Here is a 21,133-nt window from a genome sequence, read left to right as displayed (position 1 = left end):
CACTCTATCCTCATATGACCAAAACCTTTGCACTCATGGCATTGAATAAGGGGTTTTTCATTCTTGCCCTTCCTAGAGGATTTAGATTTCCTAGGAAGGTTGCCCTTATCCTTTTTCCTGAACTGAAGAAGCTTGATAATCTCATCAGTTATGAATGATAGATCCTCATCCTCATCATCATCTTTATCTTCATCTTCGGTTTCAGAGTCCTCAATCTCTTCCTCTATACCCTTAAGAGCCAAGTTTTTACTCTTTCCACCTTTTCCCATTGAGCTTAATCCCATCTCATAGGTTTGAAGGTTCCCTACAAGCTCAGTCAAAGGAATTTGATCAATGTCCTTGACTTCTTCAATAGCAGTGATCTTAGCATGGAATCTTTCAGGTAAGAACCTAAGGATTTTTCTAACAATTTTGGATTCTGCAATACATTCTCCAAGGTTGAAAGCAGAATTCACAATATCCTTGAGTTTGGCATAGAATTCATCAAAGGTCTCATCCTCCTCCATCCTTATTTCTTCAAAACTACTAGTGAGTTGTTGAAGCTTCACAGTCTTTACTGCCTTGGTACCTTCATAGGTGGTCTCAAGAATGGTCCATGCTTCCTTGGCAACTTCAGTGGATGAAATTTTCTTGAATTCTTCATTAGTCACCCCACAAAACAAAGCATTCAAGCCCTACTATTGAAATTTGCATCTAAAATTGTTGCATCATCCCAATCCACAGGTGCTTCCTTCGGCTTAATCCAGCCCACTTCAATAGCTTGCCATACCTGTTAACCTAGAGCCTGCAAGAACACTTTCATACGAACTTTCCAGTACGCATAATTAGTTCCATCAAATAAAGGAGGTATAAATAAAGATTACCCTCTATCCATGACAACAGGGGTCAATGGATCACACTCAGGAAATTAATCCGATCAGAGTGAACCCGCTCTGATACCATTTGTTGGGAAATATAGACCCCGGTTGATAGAATTAACAAGTTTTAAACCCAAGTTGTTAATTTGATTTATTATGAACAAACCTTGTTAAAACAAACAAACATCAATATCATGTCAAAATAAATGCAGCGGAAAAGTAAATAAGACAAGATATGATGACCCAGGAAAACCAATGAAACCAACCAGTTTCACAGTAAAAAACCTGGGGGAAACCTTCCCGAAAAGCAATCCACTATAGAAAAGAGAAGTTTCAGATCTAGTACAAAACCTTTGTCCCTAGACTCTACAATCCCGTAGATGAACTCACAGCAGAAACCTTCTACCGCTTCAAAACTTCTGAACTCTTCAATATATGAACGCCACCCTTTTTGTTGCACGGATCTCAGTACGTGACTAACTCCTTTGCACGAATCCTAGTACGTGACTCACTCACCAACTTAAGGAAGAAAAATGTTGGCTGCAAAGTTCTTCACTTCATCAACAATGAAGATCAAGAAGCACTTGGTTACAAAACCCTAAGGCGCAAAGACGCAGTAGCTTTTTTTAGAGAGAATAAGGTATCAATCACCTTTTTGCATATGTTCTCCTTGTATTCTCTCGTGTGACAGCCTTTAAAATAAGCCTTATATAAGTCTAGGGTTGTGAGAAAAGAAACCCTACTCAAATACATAAGCCTGGCCCAAAAATCAAAAAGCTGAAAATTCTGATTTCCCGTAACCTCAATCGATCGATAGGTGTCGAGAGGTGTCGAGGTTTAATGAATTTCAATAGATAGCAGCTATCGAGGAGGTGTCGAGAAGGTGTCGAGGGGATAGAAACTTTCTCGATCGATCGACCAGCTATCGAGAAACTATCGAGATTGCGATAAGAATCAGTTAAAGATCTCGACAGATAGCCAGGTGTCGAGGTAGCTATCGAGAGGTGTCGAGCTTTATAAATTTTGCACTTCAACTTGCTTTCTCTTGGACAGACTTGATGACTTCAACACTTGATCTTGAAACATTGTTTCTTGAAGTATTAAAAATACCTAGAACTACCCAATTACAAGCAAAGTGCGTTTTGTCAAAGGATTAGTCAATTTACATAACTAAGTGACATATGTTCTTAATCAAGTTAAAACATATATGTCCTAACAAATGTAATGACCAGAGTGTTGGAAAATCTGGTTTTGCATCTCATACAAAACACACAGTGGAAGCAACAAATACAGATCTACTTCATTTATGAAAGATAACATGTAGCCTTGAATTCTAGAACAAATAATAGAAAGCGTACCTTGATGCAATGAAACTCAAAACCAAGACTTGAGAATACCTCTAATCTTCATCCCAATTCTACATGATGCCCAAAAAGTCTGGTCTCTTAATTAGTTCACATGTATGTATTCAGGGGAGAATAAGAGTGTGGATTACACTCACATACACACCATTTCCATAATATTCTATATCCAAAAATTCTATATATTTCTCTCCTTATACATAACTGATTATCTAATTGGACTAATCTTTTAAGCTTGCCCAATTGGACTTTAGTTTTTGGCTTGAGATGGCACCAAAGGAAACAAATAAGACTCTAATTCCAATAGGCCTTAAGCTTATTTGTCAACTCTTAACAAGTCCAAAGTTACCATTAATTATATTTAATACCACTATATAAATATAATTGCATTCTAGACCTTATTAAATAATTGTATCCCAAGGTTCTAATGATATCATTTGAGCCCTCCATGAAATATCCACAGTGAACAAATTCATAATGAATTGTTACTTTGTAAACAACTATTTTATCCTTGAGTACCCAGTTTAATCTTTTAGTTATTCACATTTATTAAGATCCAATTTCAATAAATATAAGTTTTAGTAATTCCTTACTAAAATGGGCGCCTTGAATAACCAGTTCCCATTAAACTTATCTCAAGGGGATATTTTGTATCTATATATATATAAAAAAAAAAAAAATTATGGATTCCATCTTGAAAATATGTGTTCCCTTAACACTACGTGTGGTTACCCAACATATTGAAGTTTTGACCATGAATATTAGATCTCATGAGATTCAAAGTAACCTATCAATGTAACGTGTGGTTACCCAACATATCAAAGTAACCTACATTTCATGATTAGGTTTACTATCCTCTGAGGATTGAGAGTTTATGAAATTAGAAGTCATGAGATTCATGTGACAGTTGTTAATTGAATAATTAATCTCACAGTGGTCCAGTTTAATATGTATTAACACTTAAGACACATCAACACATCAACTAGAAGTCTCCACTTCCACGATCAAGACAAACCATCTTAGTTGATGTGTTATAGTCTTCGAAGATGAATTAATTTCATCACTGACTATGAACTATATTTTGAGTTTACAAGAAATTTGTGATTTATATCTTTTGTGACTAAATCACATAAATCATATACAATTCATCTTAAGAACTATGATAATATCTCATTAGTTCATTTACAAATAGTCTCATATAATTAAATAATTTAATTATTTATGACATGCCAATAAATTGGGTTTTAGGGCATAAATCCCAACATAGAGCCCCATCAACATGTAACTCAACTAATGCAAAGAGGGTGGGCCCACAACCTGAGGGATTACAGAGTGTGTGATTTGGTGGAGGGGGGAAAAAGCCTATTTTCGGTATCATTCTAGGACCTCTTTTAGAAGGTGAGCTACTGGAAAAGCAACTCTACCCAAAATAGGTAGTAAACCAACTAGGACCACTTAATGCATGCTAAAGGGAATTGGTAGAAAAAGACCCCAAGGTTTTACCATTTAAAGGGAGAGAGAGAGGTACACGACAGAATGAATGGGTAAAAGTTTATTGTGGGATGGGTAGTGGAAGAGAAAGAAAACATTGTACATGCCTAAAGGGTAGTGGAGGTTGAACCCATAAAGCTAGAAGGGTAGTGGACACCTTTGAAGAGTGTCGAGAATGGACAAAAATGGTTGGTGAGTAATAAGGGTAAAAAGAGATTTATTGAAATCCAATTTTAATAAATATAAGCTTTAGTAACTTCTTACTAAAGTGGGCGCCTTGAATAACTAGTTCCCATTAAACTTATCTTAAGGGGATATTTCATGTCTCTATAAAAAGAGATAATAGATTCCATCTTGAGAATATGTGTTATCTCAACACTACATGTTGTTACCCAACATACTAAGGTTTTGACCGTGAATATTAGATATATTTTTGATATATCAAAGTAACCTACATTTCGTGATCAGGTTCACTATCTTTTTAGGATTGAGAGTCTATGAAATTAGAAGTTGTGAGATTAATTATTCATGTGACAGTTGTTGATTGAATAATTAATCTCATATCGGTCTAGTTCAATATGTATTAACACTTAAGACACATCAACTAGAATTCTCCACTTCCATGATCAAGACAAATTATCTTAGTTGATGTCTTATAGTCTTTGCAGATGAAATGTCCAATTTCATCATTGACTACGAACTATATTTTGAGTTTACAAGGAACTTGTGATTTATATCTTCTGTGACTAAATTACATACAATTCATCTCAAGAACTATGATAATGTTCTATTAGTTCATTTACAAATAGTCTCATATAATTAAACAATTTAAATTTATGACATGCCAATAAATTGGGTTTTAGGGCATAAACCCCAACACAGAGCACCACCAACCTGTAACTCGACTAATGCAAAGAGAGTGGGCCCACAGCTTGAGAGATTACAAAGTGTGTGATTTGGTTGGGGGGGGGGTGGAGGGGAAGCCTATTTTTTATATCATTCTAGGACCTCTTTTGGGAGGTGCTTTACTAGGAAAGCATCTCTACCCAAAATAGGTAGTAAACTGGCTGGGACCACTTAATGCATGCTAAAGGGAATTGGTAGAAAAAGACCCCAAGGTTTTACCATTTAAAGGGAGAAAGAGAGGTACATGATAGAATGAATGGGTGAGAGTTTATTGTGGGATGGGTAGTAGAAGAGAGAGAAAACATTGTACATGCCTAGAGGGTAGTCGAGGTTGAACCCATACGGATAGAAGGGTAGTGGATACCTTTGAAGAGTGTTTGGAATGGACAAAAATGGTTGATAAGTAATGAGGGTAAAAATGAGAAATCATATAAGCTTGATTTGGTAAATAAATAAGAACAGTACGCATAAAGAGAACAAGAATAGTGACCCAAGCAATATGAATAGGAAATTGAAAGAAAAGAAAAGAGAAAAATAAAGATGAAGTGAGACTTAGAAAAGAGAGAGGAGTGATTATGACCGAAACTACATGCATCAATAGACAAATCTTTTCCCTCTCTCATGTAATAAGTTCACCCTTTGTAATCATATTGGACAAAGTAGGTATTTTGACCCATCCTCCACAGTGCATAACTTTAAGGCCTAATAGGGTAGTAAGGTTATATAAGTTGGAGTTTGGGCTATTTTTAGCCTACTTCTTATAGAGCTTCCACTTTATATTATAATTTTGTTACTAACTATGTCTAGCCATTGACAAGTTATTTGCACTAACATTCATTTTTGCTGCTATATATATATATATATATATAGCAACAAAAATGAATGTCATTTGGAGTGACTTGTCTTGTGCCAGACTGGTTTTGAGTAGATTTTGCAGAAATAACGAGCCAACCCTAACTCTCTTACTCATTGTAGATAGCCTTAACCCAAAAGCACAAAAAGGCCCTACAACCCTTTATAGTGTCATCTATCTAAGGTTTAAACCCTAACTCCCCCTCTCCCACTATAAAGAAAAGTAAAGTTTGGGACAACTTTGAATGTTCAAATTTCCAAAATAGGGAATATTCTAAAAAGAATGTTAAAGACCATTTAGTTTCGATGCCTCTATCTTGCACATCACTCTACTCAGTGGTAGAACCATGAATTTTTTCTAAGGAGGACCAAGCTTTAAGAGGTTCTTGACAGATTTCTACTAACGTTGTTTAAGTTTTGTGAAAATGCGTGTGTGTGAAAAAGTTGTTGTAGTGTTTAAACAACAGTATTCGTTATTTAAACACCGTTACCAAATGGGGCTATGCATAAACACAAAGACCTATATATATATATATATATATATATATATATATAAAAAGGCATAAACACAGAGAGATAATCCATTACACACAACGCACTAATGACTGAACTGGAGTCCATCTATGGCTTAGGCGTGGTCTTACTAGCAAGTCATTGAGGCAAAGTGTGCAATACTGTGTGTAGAGCATTGTAAGGGATTTTTTTTTTTTTTTTAATCTAAACAAATTTGGTTGTTTATTTTTTTTAGTAAACTGCAGATGGGTTTTTTTTTCCCAGATAATATTGCTGAATTGGGATTTGCTGAAGATGTTATTATTGTTTGTATCTATTTGAAGGGGCTGGAATTTTTTTATTATTTTTGAGTTCCATCATTTTTGTATTATGTTTTGGGTTGTTTTCTAAATTAATTCTAAAATTTGAGTGAATCCCAAACCAGTATTTCTTTTTTCCTTCAAATTCCTGGGGGTGGGTGGGTAGGTGTATTTAGAGATAGATGGTTTTAGATAATTTTTAATCTAGCTTCGCCATGAGTAACCAAGTATTTGAATCTAATTAAGAACCTAATACACTACATCTAAGGGGCTATACTTAAGTTTTATCGTAAATAATATAGCTTCATGTAATAATGGATTGTGGAACTTTCTAAAGTAATTTTCTTCTTTTTCATAATTGACATTTTAAAGTAACTTATCTTAATTGGACTAATCAAAAATTAAAACTTATCTTAACTAGATGACATCCTAAAAATGCATAATTTCCACCCCTTAATAACAGACACGCTAGAATATAATCGACATGCCATGTAGATTGTAGGCTAGCAGGCACTAGAGTTGCTAATATGGGAGACTTTTTGTTAGAGAAAGACTAATATGTGAGACTTTTTTTTTTTTTTTTTTTAAGGGGAAAAACTGAACTTTATTAATGTAAATGTGCTAAATCAGCTTGTATAATAGGAAAAATGTGTGATGGAACATTCTCCATCCACACGAAAAAATCTGGTATGCTTAGAGCATATTTAGCCAGACTATGACCTATAGCATTGCCATCTCTTTTAGGATGAGAAAATAGCAATTCTTCAAGGTTTTGGGAAAACCTTCTGATATCCTCAATCAGTAAACCCATAGGTGTTAGTGGCTGTAAATTCTCTCACAAAGCTTGTATCACTTCCATTGAATCTGACTCCAAAATAATGCGTCGAAAACCAAGATCTGTTGCAAGGGATAGTGTCATTGCTGTTGCCAAGGATTTAATCTCCACTGCCTTGTAAGGTTGGTGTTTTATCTTCGCACATGAGGCCAGCACCAAGCCATTTACAACACGAACCACTACTCCTATACCAGCTGATAAGGGGACTTTTTAATTGGAAAAATAAAAGTTGATCTCCAAAAACCCGTCAGCTCTATTATGCATACTGAAGACATCACGCAAGATGAAGCCGTTAGTTTCTAAGCTGAAGGTAGTAAGTTGAAGGTAGTAAGCTGAAGACAATAAGCTGAAGGTAGTAAGCTGAAGATAATAAGCTGAATACAGTAAGCTGAAGGTAGTAAGCTGAAGGTAATAAGCTGAAGAGTAAGCTGAAGAAGGTAAGCAAACCTCCGTCAGGATCCATTAGTAAGTGACAATGTTAGAGAGTCCACGAAGCTCACCGCATAGCCGACAAGTTGACCTTAGGCAATAAAGATGGGTAGCCTAATAAAGCTGACGAGCTAGTAGGCGAAGCTGACGACCTTGATGAGGTCGTAGGCAAAGCTGACGACCCTGAAGAGGCAGTAGGTGAAGCCGACGACCCTAACGAGGTTGTTGGCGAAGCTGACGACCCTGACAAGGCAGTAGGCGAAGCTGACGACCTTGACGAGGTCATAGGCAAAGCTGACGACCCTGATAAGGCAGTAGGCAAAGCTAACAAACCTGACGAGGGAGTAGGCAAAGTTGACAACCCTGACGAGGGAGTAGGCAAAGCTGACGACTCTAAAGCTGACGGCTCCAATGTATTCTTGACTTGATCACCACCATGAGTATGTAAGGAAATGTCTTTTAACCCACGCTTAGTGTTAGTCTCCTACAAGGAAAGGATTCCGCAATATACGCTCATAAGGATTCTTATAAGGAAAAGACTTCTAACCCAAAGAAGAGAGGTCAAGCCTCTACTACTATAAAAACTCCAATATCCTCACAAACCAAGGTACGCATAATTGACCCCGCTTTAGCACTTTAGAGTTGCGAAAAGTTCTAACTTGACCTTCGGAGGGTATTGGGCCGGTACCACATCGGTACTCCTTTTAAGGTCTTCAGCTTTTTTGTTGTGCAGGTGCCATTTCGAGTGTGCGAGAACCGTGTGGCTCACTAGTGATTTTTTTGGCATCATCAGTTGGCGCCGTCTTTGGGAATGATTTTTACGACTTGTAAGCCATATTATCGCTTCCCGGACAAAGAGTTGCATGGTATTTACTCGCTCGATGGCAACCACCAACAACGTTCAAGGAGACGAACCACGCCCAACTGCACTCAAGAGACAGGTGCAAACTCTCACTGCAGCCGTGGAATGCCTCACTAAGCAAAACAACAATCTGGAGGATTAGTTACACCAGAAAAATGCAGGTCACGGCACTTAAGAGCAGGACCAAGAAGGCACCAGTGCCGATAGAAGAGAACGAGAAAGGCTGGAGGGCAGTAATGCTCTTAGTAGACTGGAGCGTCAAAATCTGAGCATGCCATCCCTCACGGATGCAACTCAACCACACATTGCCACGGAGATACAGGAACTAAAGGAACAAATAGAGGTCATGATGAATGCCCTCAAAGGACGGGTATCCAGCGACCTTGACAATCTGGTAAATCGCATCGACTCGCTATTCACTGCAGCTATCAATTCCTTCCCCCTACCACATAAATTTTGCATACCGCATATAGACAGTTACGACGAAGTGAAGGACCCTCTGGATCACCTAGAGACCTTCAAGACCTTGATGCACCTTTAAGGGGTAGCGGACGAAATAATGTGTAAGGCCTTCCCTACAACGCTGAAGGGCCCTACAAGGGTATGGTTCAGCCGACTGACGTCGAACTCCATCAGCACTTTCAAAGACCTAAGTGCTCAGTTCACTACACACTTTATTAGGGGACATAGGTATAAGAAGTCCACGGCATGCTTGATGAGTATCAAGCAACGAGAGGACAAGACGCTGAGATCCTACATAACGCGCTTCAATAAGGAAGCGCTATCGATCGACAAAGTTGACGACAAAATACTTGTAGCAGCCTTCACAAATGGGTTGCGAAAGGGTAAGTTTTTGTTCTCATTATACAAAAACGACCCCAAGACCATGTCGGAAGTACTTTACAGGGCCACCAAGTACATGAATGCTGAAGACACGCTTCTAACTCTAGTGAAGAGAGAAAGGCAGGAGGATACGCAACAGGACAGATGGCGGAAGATGGCAAGAACTGGAGACGCTGGATGGATAGAAGCTACACCACCCATGGAACACCAAGTACCTACGGAAGTACTACCAGTAGAAAGGATGGCATGAAGAGCGGCACCCCTTTATTTCTAGTTTACCTTAGTGAATGTTAGTTATACTCAGTTTTTCTATTTACTTTAGTTTTTGCTACAAAGCCCAAAGGGCAGGTCTTCGTTTTCTTTTTAAGAACTACTTTTTCTATGAATGCATGGTTTATTATAATAAGAGGAGTTCATTTAGACATGGCTAAGTCGCCTACGGGTAGACGCATGGCCAAAGTCCCCTACGGGTGGACGGTCACTGCTCTAAGTCACCTACAGGTAGACGCATGGCCAAAGTCGCCTACGGGTGGATGGTCACTGTGCTAAGTCACCTGCGGGTAGACGCATAGCCAAAGTCACCTACGGGTGGACGGTCACTATACTAAGTCACCTACGGGTAGACGCATGGCCAAAGTCGCCTACGGGTGGACAGTCACTACGCTAAGTCACCTACGGGTGGATAGTCACTACGCTAAGCAACCTACGGGTAGACACGTGGTCAAAGTTGCCTACGGGTGAATAGTCATTACATTAAATCACCTACGGGTAGACACATGACCGAAGTCAACTATGGGTAGATGATCACCATAATAAGTCGCCTACAAATGGACGACCAAAATGGTGACGAGGTACCAACACTTCACCTTAATAAGTCCACAAAGTGGATGACCCTATTAAATCCACAAAGTGGATGACATTGATGAGTCCAAAGTGGATAACCTCACCCTTAAAAATGAATGAACTTATCCACAAAGTGGATGAATGTATGACTTGTCCCACAAGTGAACAAGTCCATCAAGTAAAAGCAAGCTGACGCCATTATCCACAAATGGATGGATTCGTGAACAAATCCACCAGTCCACAAAAAGGACACATTCAAAGAAGAAGATGGTTTGAAACCATTAAAGAAGACGTGTCTAAAAGACACCTTAAGCGGATGGATTCGCCTTAAAATTACCAAGTACGAGCGTATCCTAACATACATACAAATGCCAAGGATAGACACACATGCCAAATAAAAAGCAACGGACTTGGTAAGATCGTCATCTTCCTCAAAAATAGTATCACCCATGGGTGTTGACTGTAGAGGCTCATCCGAAAACGGAATCGATCAGTTTGCGTCACATGCTCAAGCATTTAATAAAGGCGGCTCGAGGCGTCACACATGAGTGACCTTTCTGACGATGTTAACTCCATAACCTGTCAGCTAAAGCTGATGAGGTTATGGAGTGGGGGGCAACTGATAAGGGAACTTTTTAATTGGAAAAATAAAAGTTGATCTCCAAAGACCCGTCAGCTCTATTATGCATACTGAAGACATCACGCAAGATGAAGCCGTCAGTTTCTAAGCTGAAGGCAATAAGTTGAAGACAATAAGCTGAAGGTAGTAAGCTGAAGACAGTAAGCTGAAGGTAGTAAGCTGAAGGCAGTAAGCTGAAGGCAGTAAACTGAAGAGTAAGTTGAAGAGAGTAACCTAAAGAGGGTAAGCAAACCTCCGTCAGGATCCATTAGTAAGCAACAATGTTAGGGAGTCCACGAAGCTCACTGCATAACCAACAAGTTGACCTTAGGCAATGAAGATGGGTAGCCTAATAAAGCTGATGAGCCAGTAGGCGAAACTGACGACATTGACGAGGTCGTAGGCAAAGCTGACGACCCTGAAGAGGCAGTAGGCGAAGCTGACGACCCTAACGAGGTTGTAGGCGAATCTGACAACCCTTACGAGGTAGTAGGCGAAGCTGACGACCCTGACGAGGTCCTAGGCAAAGCTGACGACCCTGACAAGGCAATAGGCAAAGCTGACGAACCTGACGAGGGAGTAGGCAAAGTTGACAACCCTGACGAGGGAGTAGGTAAAGCTGACGACCCTAAAGCTGACGGCTCCAATGTATTCTTGACTTGATCATCACGCATGAGTATGTAAGGAAATGTCTTGTATCCCACGCTTAGTGTTAGTCTCCTACAAGGAAAGGATTCTGCAATATACGCTCATGAGGATTCCTATAAGGAAAAGACTTCTAACCCAAGGAAGAGAGGTCAAGCCTCTACTACTATAAAAACCCCAATACCTTCACAAACCAAGGTACGCATAATTGACCCTGCTTTAGCACTTTAGAGTTGCGAGAAGTTCTAACTTGACCTTTGGAGGGTATTGGGCCGGTACCACATCGGTACTCCTCTTAAGGTCTTCAGCTTTTGTGTTGTGTAGGTGCCGTTTCGAATGTGCGAGAACCGTGTGGCTCACTGGTAATTTTTTCGGCATCATCACCAGCCTTCTTCTTTTCTGGACACGTCGCTCTATCAAAATTTATTTTCACCATGTCCATTGGAGGAGGAAGCCACTAGTTTTGTGCTGATCAGACTGCACGTTGCCTCTAAAGCTCCAGCCCCTGTCTTGTCATGTGAAACTCATCCAAACCAATTCTAGCAACAACAGCAATCTGATGAAGGTCGCTAGCAGGAGCTTGTACCTGAGCCTTGTTTCTTTGATTCCAAATTGACCATGCAATGACTGCAAAAAGATTGAGCTGCTTACCTTCTGCTATTATCCATAAAACCAGGTCTTTAAAGTCTATAAAACCGATGGAATTTCAGAACTCCCATAAAGCTTGATCTGCCCAAACCGTGTCAAGCTCGGTGCAAGTCCACAAAGCATGGAGTGGGTCTTCAACTTCAGCTTGGCAACAATCACAGATTGAATTATCAATGATTGTGCATCTCATCAGGGCTTGTTTTGTTGGCATGGCGTTTCTGCAAGCTCTCCATGTAAACATCTTAACCTTCTGCGGTACTTGCATATACCAAATAGCTTTCCACACATGTTTGTCTTGAAGAGGAGGAACCTGGTTAGTGGTTTCCATTTCAGCTTCTTCTTTAAGGAATCGGTAACCTGATTTACATGTATAGATACCATTGTTTGTGTATGGCCAAAATATCACATCCTCTGCTTCCACAATACTTAACGACATTGACTTGATTAATTCAGCACCTTCCTCCACAAATAACCCATTTTCCAAATCTGCCCTCCATTGCCTTGTGGTTTGATCAATCAAACAGGACATAGTAGCATTTTCAAAGTCTTGTATGGGAAATGTTGGGAGGTTTGTTGGGTGTTTTCTAAGCAGCCACCGCTGTTGCCATATATTTATATTTTCTCCATTTCCAACCCTCCATCTTGCACCCCTTTGAATAAAACTCATTCCACCCATTGTTTTGGATTTTGTCATGTCCTCCCACTTAATCCAATGAATCTTTCTACGATCACCACGTTGACCCCACCAAAATTTTTTAATTAGGCCTTCAATTTCATGGCACAATCTAGTGGGTAATTTAAAACAAACCATTGTGTAGGTAGGGATAGCTTATATAACTAACTTTAGTAACACTTCCCTACCAGCTTGAGAGAGCAATTTACCCTCCTATCCTTGTAACTTCCTCCACATTTTCTCCTTGATGTAGTTGAAACTTGCATTTTTTTTTCTTTTTCTGACAAAAGAAGGAAGACCCAAGTACTTTTCATATTGCATGATTTCTGGAACACCGAAAGCCACCTTTATTTCATTTTTCATTTCTCTTGGGGGTGCACTTGCTAAAGAATAATGTCGTTTTGCTTCTATTTATTTTTTGCCCCGACACCTTCTCATACATATTCAAAATCTCCAGTACCTTGCCACATTCTTCTATGGTTGCCCTACAAAAGAGAAGACTGTCATCTGTAAAAAGCAAATGGGTTAGTTTGGGCCCTCTCCTACATAGTGAAAAACCATGTATTTCTCCATTATTTTCAGCTATCTTGATTAGTCCATTTAGGCCTTTAGTACAGCAGATAGTGGGTCACCTTGTCTTATCCCACAGGTAGGCTGTATCATCCCACAAGGCTCTCCATTCACCAACACTTAATACGAAACAGTTTTTACACACCCCATTATCAATTGGATCCACCTTTCATTGAAACCCATTTGCCTCATCAATTTTTCCAAGAAACCCTAATCTACCCGATCATAAGCCTTACTCATGTCCAATTTGATAGCCATAAAACCATGAGTACTTGACTTAAAATTTTGCAAACTATGAAGGGTTTCAAAAGCTACAAAGATATTGTCAAAAATTAGTCTATCCTTTGTAAAAGCTAATTGGTGTTCAGTTATAATAGAGGACAGTAATTTTTTCAATCAGTTGGCCAAAACTTTGGAGTAGATTTTGTATAGCACATTACAAAGACTAATTGGGCGGAATTGATAAGCATATTCTGGCTTATTTGTTTTAGGAATGAGAGTAATAAAAGTGTGGTTTATGGGGGAAGGTAGGGTACCTGAGCTCAACCAAGCCAGAATGGAGGTAGTAACATCCTTCCTTACTGTGCCCTAAAAATTCTGGTAGAAGAGTGGAGGCATTCTATCAGGTCTAGGAGCTTTGAGTGGTGCCATTTGTTGTAAAGCCTCCTCCACTTCTTTTTCATCAAATTCTTCACTTAGAGTGGCATTCATCTCATCATCAATAATAGCAGGTACACATGATAATACATCTTGGGGCATAATGTGTTCAGTTGAGGTAAATAAGTTTTTAAAATAATTTACCAGAACTGTGGATATATCATTCGGTTGGTCCTTCCATCTACCCTCCTCATCCCTAATTCATTCAATCATATTTTCCTATATCTCCTTGTAGCATCACTGTGAAAATATTTGGTATTTCTTTCCCCTTGCCTTGCCTATAGTACCCTTGATCTTTGAGCCCACATAATAGCTTCTCTCTCCAATAACACCTCAATCTCCCTTTTTAATTGCCTAATCCGATGGTTGTTACCACTAGCCATGGCTTCAATTTTGACCTTAGCTAGATTCTTCTTCAATCAATCCAATTCCCTTCTCACACTACCAAAAACATTTTTGTTCCACCACCCTAAATCTTTCCCACACTTGTCTACTTTGGCCAAAATAGAATCAGTAGACCCGAGCTCCCTAACACTAGTCCATGTTGCTAGCACCACTTCCTCATACCTCGAATGTGACAACCACATCTCTTCAAATCGAAATAATTTTTTTCAGGTAGGAGGATCAATACCCAAAAAAGCAATATGAAGAGGGCTATGGTCTGATGAATCATAGCGAAGATGATACACCTTTGTTCCCGGAAACTTCAAAAACCAACTGTTTGTTGCCAAACATCTATCCAGCCTTTTCCATATTGAATTACCATTTTTGAAGTGTCTACTCCATGTATATTTTGGACCAAGAAAGCCCAAGTCCATAAAGCCACACTCATCAATCACATCTTTGAATGGTTGCATCTGGTTATGGGATCGAGTTGCTCCTCCCAATTTTTCATCCTATCTAACAATTTCATTGAAATTGCCACAACACAGCCATGGCCTCTCCGAATTTGAATTCAACCTCCTAAGCTTATCCCAAGCTTCAAACCGCCTTGCTGTTTTCGGCTCACCATAAAAACCGGTTAGACGCCATTCACTTTCCAAACCTTTGTCAATAACAGCATCAATAAAAATTTTATCTGCTCCTTCTATAGTCAAATTGATTGTAGACCTCCAATAAAGAACCAAACCACCACTGCGCCCCACTTTAGGCACCACCCAACGATGATCAAAATTTATATTATTCTAAATGAACTCCAGTCTTGCTTCATCTGTAAGAGTTTCGGCTAAAAACACTGCAAAGGGATCTTTTGCCCATACTAATTCCACGAGCTCTCTTCTAGTACGTAAGTACGTAAGTTCCCAAACCCACAACAGTTCCATGCTAAACAACTCATTGTTGTTGGCGGGGCTGACTGTCAACCTCCGCCAATAAAGAAATTGTTTGCTCATCTTTACAAAGAACATGGATGCGTTTAGCAGGCACCTCAAGTTGATAATCTGTTTCATCTGCTACTCTTTTTTGACCCAAAATATTCTGCCTCGCACCTGATACAGTTAAGCTATGCGATCTGTTTTTGCGTGTCCAAGTCTGAGGGCTGCGTGCTTTCTCAAGAGTCGGTGAAGCCCTAGGAGAAACCTGATCAACACGTGAGTTGATAAGCTGCTGCTTAGTGTTTTTTAATTGAGCACGTGAGGTAGCAGTCCCTTATTAAGTCAACTGCTGAGTCACAAATCTTTTCCTTTCTTAACCTTTCATAAATATCTTCTTCAATATTTCCTGGTGCCGTTTGAACACCATTAGGCAAGGAACCACAATAAAAAGAATTTATATATTCCTGATTTCATAATAGCTATGTACTAACAGTTCACTCTTTATCTCAGTGCTTAGTGTTCCAGAGCTGAAGTTAGAGATTGCCTAAATTTTCTATGACTTCCTCCATCTTCTCCAACACTAAGTGAGTTTAAATTTCAAGTTCTCTCATCTTTTCACAAAAATTAACATTTTTTTATAATTAGAATAAAAGATGGATCAATAAATCATTTGAATTGTTGATTTTCACACCATGTATTATAATATCATGATTTATTATATTTGCTCTTTAGACAAGGTATATATGCATGCATACAAAGTTATAATAATATGATGATCACTTTTATTATATTATTATTGATATGAATACTTAATGGATAAAGTTTAGTTACAAAGCTAGTTGTACCCTAAGATTATAACTTTATTCAATAAAATAAATATTACTACATATTTTGAAAATTTAATCGTTGAATTGCATGTTTTTTATGCTCTTAATAAATATGTCAAATTTTGTATAAATCGGATATTGTTTACTCTATGAACAATAATATTATATTTTATACATATTCTTAAACTACAAAAAAATTGCAAGTTAAACAATTTATTGATGATATAGCTATTAATTTTTAATTTTTTAAAAATTTTGTAACTATGGAAGATAAAAAAAAAATAAAAAAAATAAAAAATAAAAGATATAATACAATGATGAATTTGTTAAAATTCACCACTAATAAAAAAAATATTGAGTAAATTGTAGTTTTCAAAATTGTAGTTTAAATTGTAAAAAAAATATTGAGTAAATTGTAGTTTTCAAAATATTGAGTAAATTGTAGTTTTCACTACTAATTTGCAAAAGACCTTATAGGCCATAAGAAGCAAAGCCCAATCTCTTAGGACCAATTATCTTTGTTTTGTAATATCTTATTTCATCCTACACATGGCCCAAGCCCATGTACTTTAATGAGGGAAAGCAAAAGGGTATAGTATGGAGGGTAAAGATTAGGTCTATTTTGGGTTGAACATGGCCCAAGATATAAATCTTCCAAAGTGGGCCGGTGACACTTGCAAAATTTGAACACCCATGAATAAACCCATGCGCTAGCCATTCACACAGAAAAGGTACCTTCACAAGTTGCTCTATGTGACTAATAATTCTGCCTGACCGCATTTGGCAATGAGAAGCATGCCAACTTCGTTTAATGATTTCTAACGAGCTTTGGCAGATTTAATAGGTTCTCCCAGTGCCATTTTGGCCTAAAAGGGTTCATAAAATCAAGTTTAGTAAAAAAATTTATTTGAATTGTGATTAATCCAGCCCACCCTAGTACTTATGCAAAAACAAAATTGAAGCTTGCCATCCTTTCATGGATCTTAGGAGCATCTCAAATTTATTACAAAGCATTGCATTAATAAACCATTAATATCCATCTTACCTAAAACACATACTCTACTCAATCACTTAAGACCATCTAAGATTACAGCTCTTAAGGGTATTTTGTACAAGCTGGTAGCACAATAGTGCTCTCTCTTTCTTTTACCATCTCCTTTACTTTCCTCATTTTGCTGTATTTGACACTAATAGGTATTGAAAGTATTGTTTAATCTGTTTTGCCTCTTGCGAATTTATGTCATTGAGCCGTTTTCTTTGCCGTGTATCATTAGCCTCTATTGGACATCTAGAAAGAGTTTTTTTTTTTTTTTTTTCATGATACAACTTTTACAAACTTTTTATTATTTTTTATTATCTAGGTACAAGTTTTTTAGACAACTATAATTTCATAAAGCTAAAATTAATTTGTACCAAATTGATATACATCAATAAACTGTTGTTTTCATAAGTATTTAATTTGACCATAGTTTGTATTTTAGATTCAACATCCTAAAATTAATTGCTTCTGTCACTTTGGATTTAGAGGAGCAAAAAAGCATGTAGGCCATCCTAGTGAATTCAATGTGAACAAAGCCCATCCCATGCCACCTAAGGCGGTTGAAATTTTCAAATCTAAGGAAGATTGAGCTAAAAACAATGTCCTAGCTCTCCTAAAACCAATTGAGGAATGTTGGCAACCACAAGATTTTTTGCTAGACCCTACCTCAGATGGATTTATTGAGTAAGTCAATGAACTAAGGAAGAGAACAAGAGACATTCCTGACGAGTACTTTGTTGCCTTAGTTGGTGATATGATCACAGAAGAAGCCCTTCCAACTTATCAAACTCAAATTAATTACACAAAAAATTTTCATGATGAAACGGGTGTAGATAACACACCTTGGGCAATTTGGGCTAGGGCATGGAGTGCAGAAGAAAACAGACATGGTGATCTTCTCAATGAGTACCTTTTTATTTCTAGAAAAGTGGACATGAAGCAAATTGAGAAGATAACTCAATACTTGATTGGTTCAGGACAGGGCCGGCTCAATGGTATAAGCCATTGATGCGGCTGCTTAAGGCCCCAAGTGAAAAAAAGACTCCTAAATTTTAACCAATAATATTAATTAAGCAAAAATATTAACCAATATATAAAATAATATTTTTTTTTCAAATGAAAAACAAATAAAAAAGAGAAAGAAATACTATGTCCACAACATTTTTCACAACATTTTTACAAAAAATCTTAATAGCAGCTTGTTAAAGGTTGTTATTAACTGCAAAAAAATAATTTTAGAGGTAGGTTCAACTAGAAAACAAGAAATAACTTAACATCTAATGAAAAATATTCTGAATGTAGCACTTCTAAAAGAAAAAAAGAAAAGGAACAAAGCAATTCACAAAAAAATTCACAATATCTTTCACAATAGTCAAGTTAGCAAACTTTTACTAGTTTTCAACTATATTCACTACTGACATCGCTCTTTTACTCACTACTATCAATCTGCTACATCAACAAATGTAAAAAAGTTTTGTCAAATTTTTTTGTGTTTATAAACTTTTTTTTTTTAATAAAAAAATTCAACATAGCTCATGTTGATTAATAGTAATTTTATATATGAAACAAGATAACCAATTTTCGCCTTAGGTCCTCAAATGTATCAAGCCGCCCCTGGTTCAGGAATTGTAAGGTATGCAACATAAGAATTTCAAAGCTTTTTCATTTACCTTAAAATATAAAATTAAAAAAAAATACTTAAAGAAATTTATGAGAGAAAAAATTAACATGATTTAGTTTTAACCACCTATTGTCTACAAGAAAAAGTTTTAAATTGTTATATATATTTTTTGTGAAAACATGAGACGATTTTAATAATTTAACTAGAATTTTAACAATTATTTCCTTTTGCACCTTCTTAAAATATAAAATATAAAATAAAAATAAATTAAATAAATTTATTGGATCGAACAATTAACATTATTTAGTCTTAAGCACGTATTGTCTGCAAGAAAAAAGTTTTAAATAGTTACATTTATTTTTTGTGAAGACATGAGACATGATGACAAGATAATTCTTAAAAAAATTAATACTCGATACGGTTGAGATACCACAATTAATTAATATATTAGGTAATTTTATTTACTTATAGGCATATTTCATTTATATTTGTAAGTTTTCAAAATAAATAAAAATTATCAAAATTTTAAAAATATATCAAATTAATGAGAACAAACATGCAAAAGTATTGCTGGCGTGTCTGATATGGACATGTCAGAAGTTTTGAAGTATCCATGCTTCTTAGTGGTTAACTATTCTAATTATCAGATTTGATTATCAAAAAGGTGCAATTCCAATAAAAGCAGTTATTGGTTTTCAAAATTGCGGTCAGTTTTTTAATTGTCCAAACTTCTAACATAATTCAAATACAATAGCTACAACTCTCCTTTAACACAATGTCACATTGAGTTTAAATCTAAAACCTAACATTGACGAGTTAAGCCTTGCTATATTATTCCTACATGAAATGCTCTTCAAATTTATAATGTTATTGGATGGAAATCTATACTCTCAAAATTCATGTAGTTCAACATGTTACTGTCTAATGCATTTTGGACCTAGGATATTGGCACCGGATATAATCTATACCTTTGGACCATTTACACATCATTCCAAGAACGAGCAACATTTATCTCCCATGGGAACATAGCCAAGCTGGCCATGCAACATGGGGAAGTAAAGCTTGCCCAAGTATGTGGCATAATTGCCTTAGATGAGAAACGCCATGAAACTGCTTGTACAAAAATAGCTGAGAAGCATTTTGATCTCGATCCAAATGAAATGGTGATAGCCTTTCGCAGACATGATGAAGAGGAAAATCGCAATGCCAGCCCATTTGATGTATGATGGCCATGACCATAATCTTTTTGATCACTTTGGTATCGTTGCATCAAGGATTGGGGTCTACACGACTAGGGACTATAGAGAAATTGTGGAACTTTTGGTGACTAAATGGAAGGTACAGAAGCTGACTGGACTTACAAGTGAGGGACGAGAAGCCCGGGACTATGTATGTAGGTTGGCTCAAAGAATGAGAAGGCTAGAGGAGAGAGCTATGGCAAAGGACCAAAAAGCACCCACCATTCCTTTCAGCTGGATTTCTGGTAGAGTGGTGTAGCTAGCTTATTAAATGTTCTATTTTCCTAGTTTCTTCCCACCATTACTCTTTTTTTTTTTTGGTAATTTAAATATTAAAATAATTGGGGAGGAAGCTTTGAAGCTTAGTTCTCTTTATAAGAAGACCAAACAATATCACTTAGCTATAAGTGAAATGAACTACCCAAAAAAAAAAAAAAAATCCTTATGTCAGATTATATGAGCAAAATAATGTACAGATCATACGTTAAATGATAAAAGATAGGTTGGTGTTGTTCTTAGCCCTATCTAAATGTAACCAAAGAATTTACATAAGACAAATGTTATTGTGGCATCATGCATGTGAGGTCAGACTTGACTTGTTTGGCTCATTTTTCAGTAGTATTTATGCGCAATTTATGGGCTAATTTAATATGAATCAAAACACAACCTAGTTTAATAAGCAAAACCCAACTAGCCCTCTCTTTTTCTCTATTGACTATTCTCTTTAACGGTTAGCTAGTTTAATTTCTTCTCAATAGGAGAGTCATTTTCTGGTACCAAGAAGAGCATTCATAGGTGGTTTACTTTGTACATTTGGCGCACAAGAAGGTTTTAATCTGCCCAGAACTTAAAACTAAAACCTATTAACTCTACCCACTCTTCGATTTCACTCACTTTCTTAGACCAGAAAAGAAAAAGTAGTTTACTTCATAGTTCTTACACTTAGCAAAACAGAAAAATAAAAATAAAAATTGATATGGTTTAGTAAAATAGAAATAAAGTAAATATAACTTAAAAAAAAATTATCAATGTTTAGTTAAAGAATTGAGATTAACTTTTAATGTTTTAACTAGTTTAAACAAAATTAATGATTTAGTTGAAGTAAACTAAAAACTAATAGTTGAACTAATAAATTGGTGTGGTTTAATAATTTCCCTTTTTATGTTTATAAAAGACAGAGTTTCAACTCGAA

The 21,133-nt window shown here is 36.9% G+C and overlaps 1 protein-coding gene and 1 pseudogene across 1 annotated transcript; both read left to right on the top strand.

The window, feature by feature from the left end:
- The first annotated feature begins 8,964 nt into the window (after positions 1-8,964).
- On the top strand, positions 8,965-9,498 carry LOC136069192 (uncharacterized). Its single transcript, XM_065777461.1, has one exon. The coding sequence runs from the start codon at positions 8,965-8,967 to the stop codon at positions 9,496-9,498; it is 534 nt and encodes a 177-aa protein (XP_065633533.1).
- An 8,128-nt stretch (positions 9,499-17,626) lies between these two features.
- Positions 17,627-20,209, top strand: LOC112012345 (stearoyl-[acyl-carrier-protein] 9-desaturase, chloroplastic-like; annotated as a pseudogene).
- The last annotated feature ends 924 nt before the right edge of the window (positions 20,210-21,133 follow it).

Source organism: Quercus suber, unplaced genomic scaffold, assembly GCF_002906115.3.
Source record: "Quercus suber isolate HL8 unplaced genomic scaffold, Cork oak 2.0 scaffold_155, whole genome shotgun sequence".
Lineage (NCBI taxonomy): Eukaryota > Viridiplantae > Streptophyta > Magnoliopsida > Fagales > Fagaceae > Quercus > Quercus suber.
The sequence above is the reverse complement of the archived record's forward strand: the minus strand, read 5'-3'. Positions and strand labels throughout refer to the sequence as shown.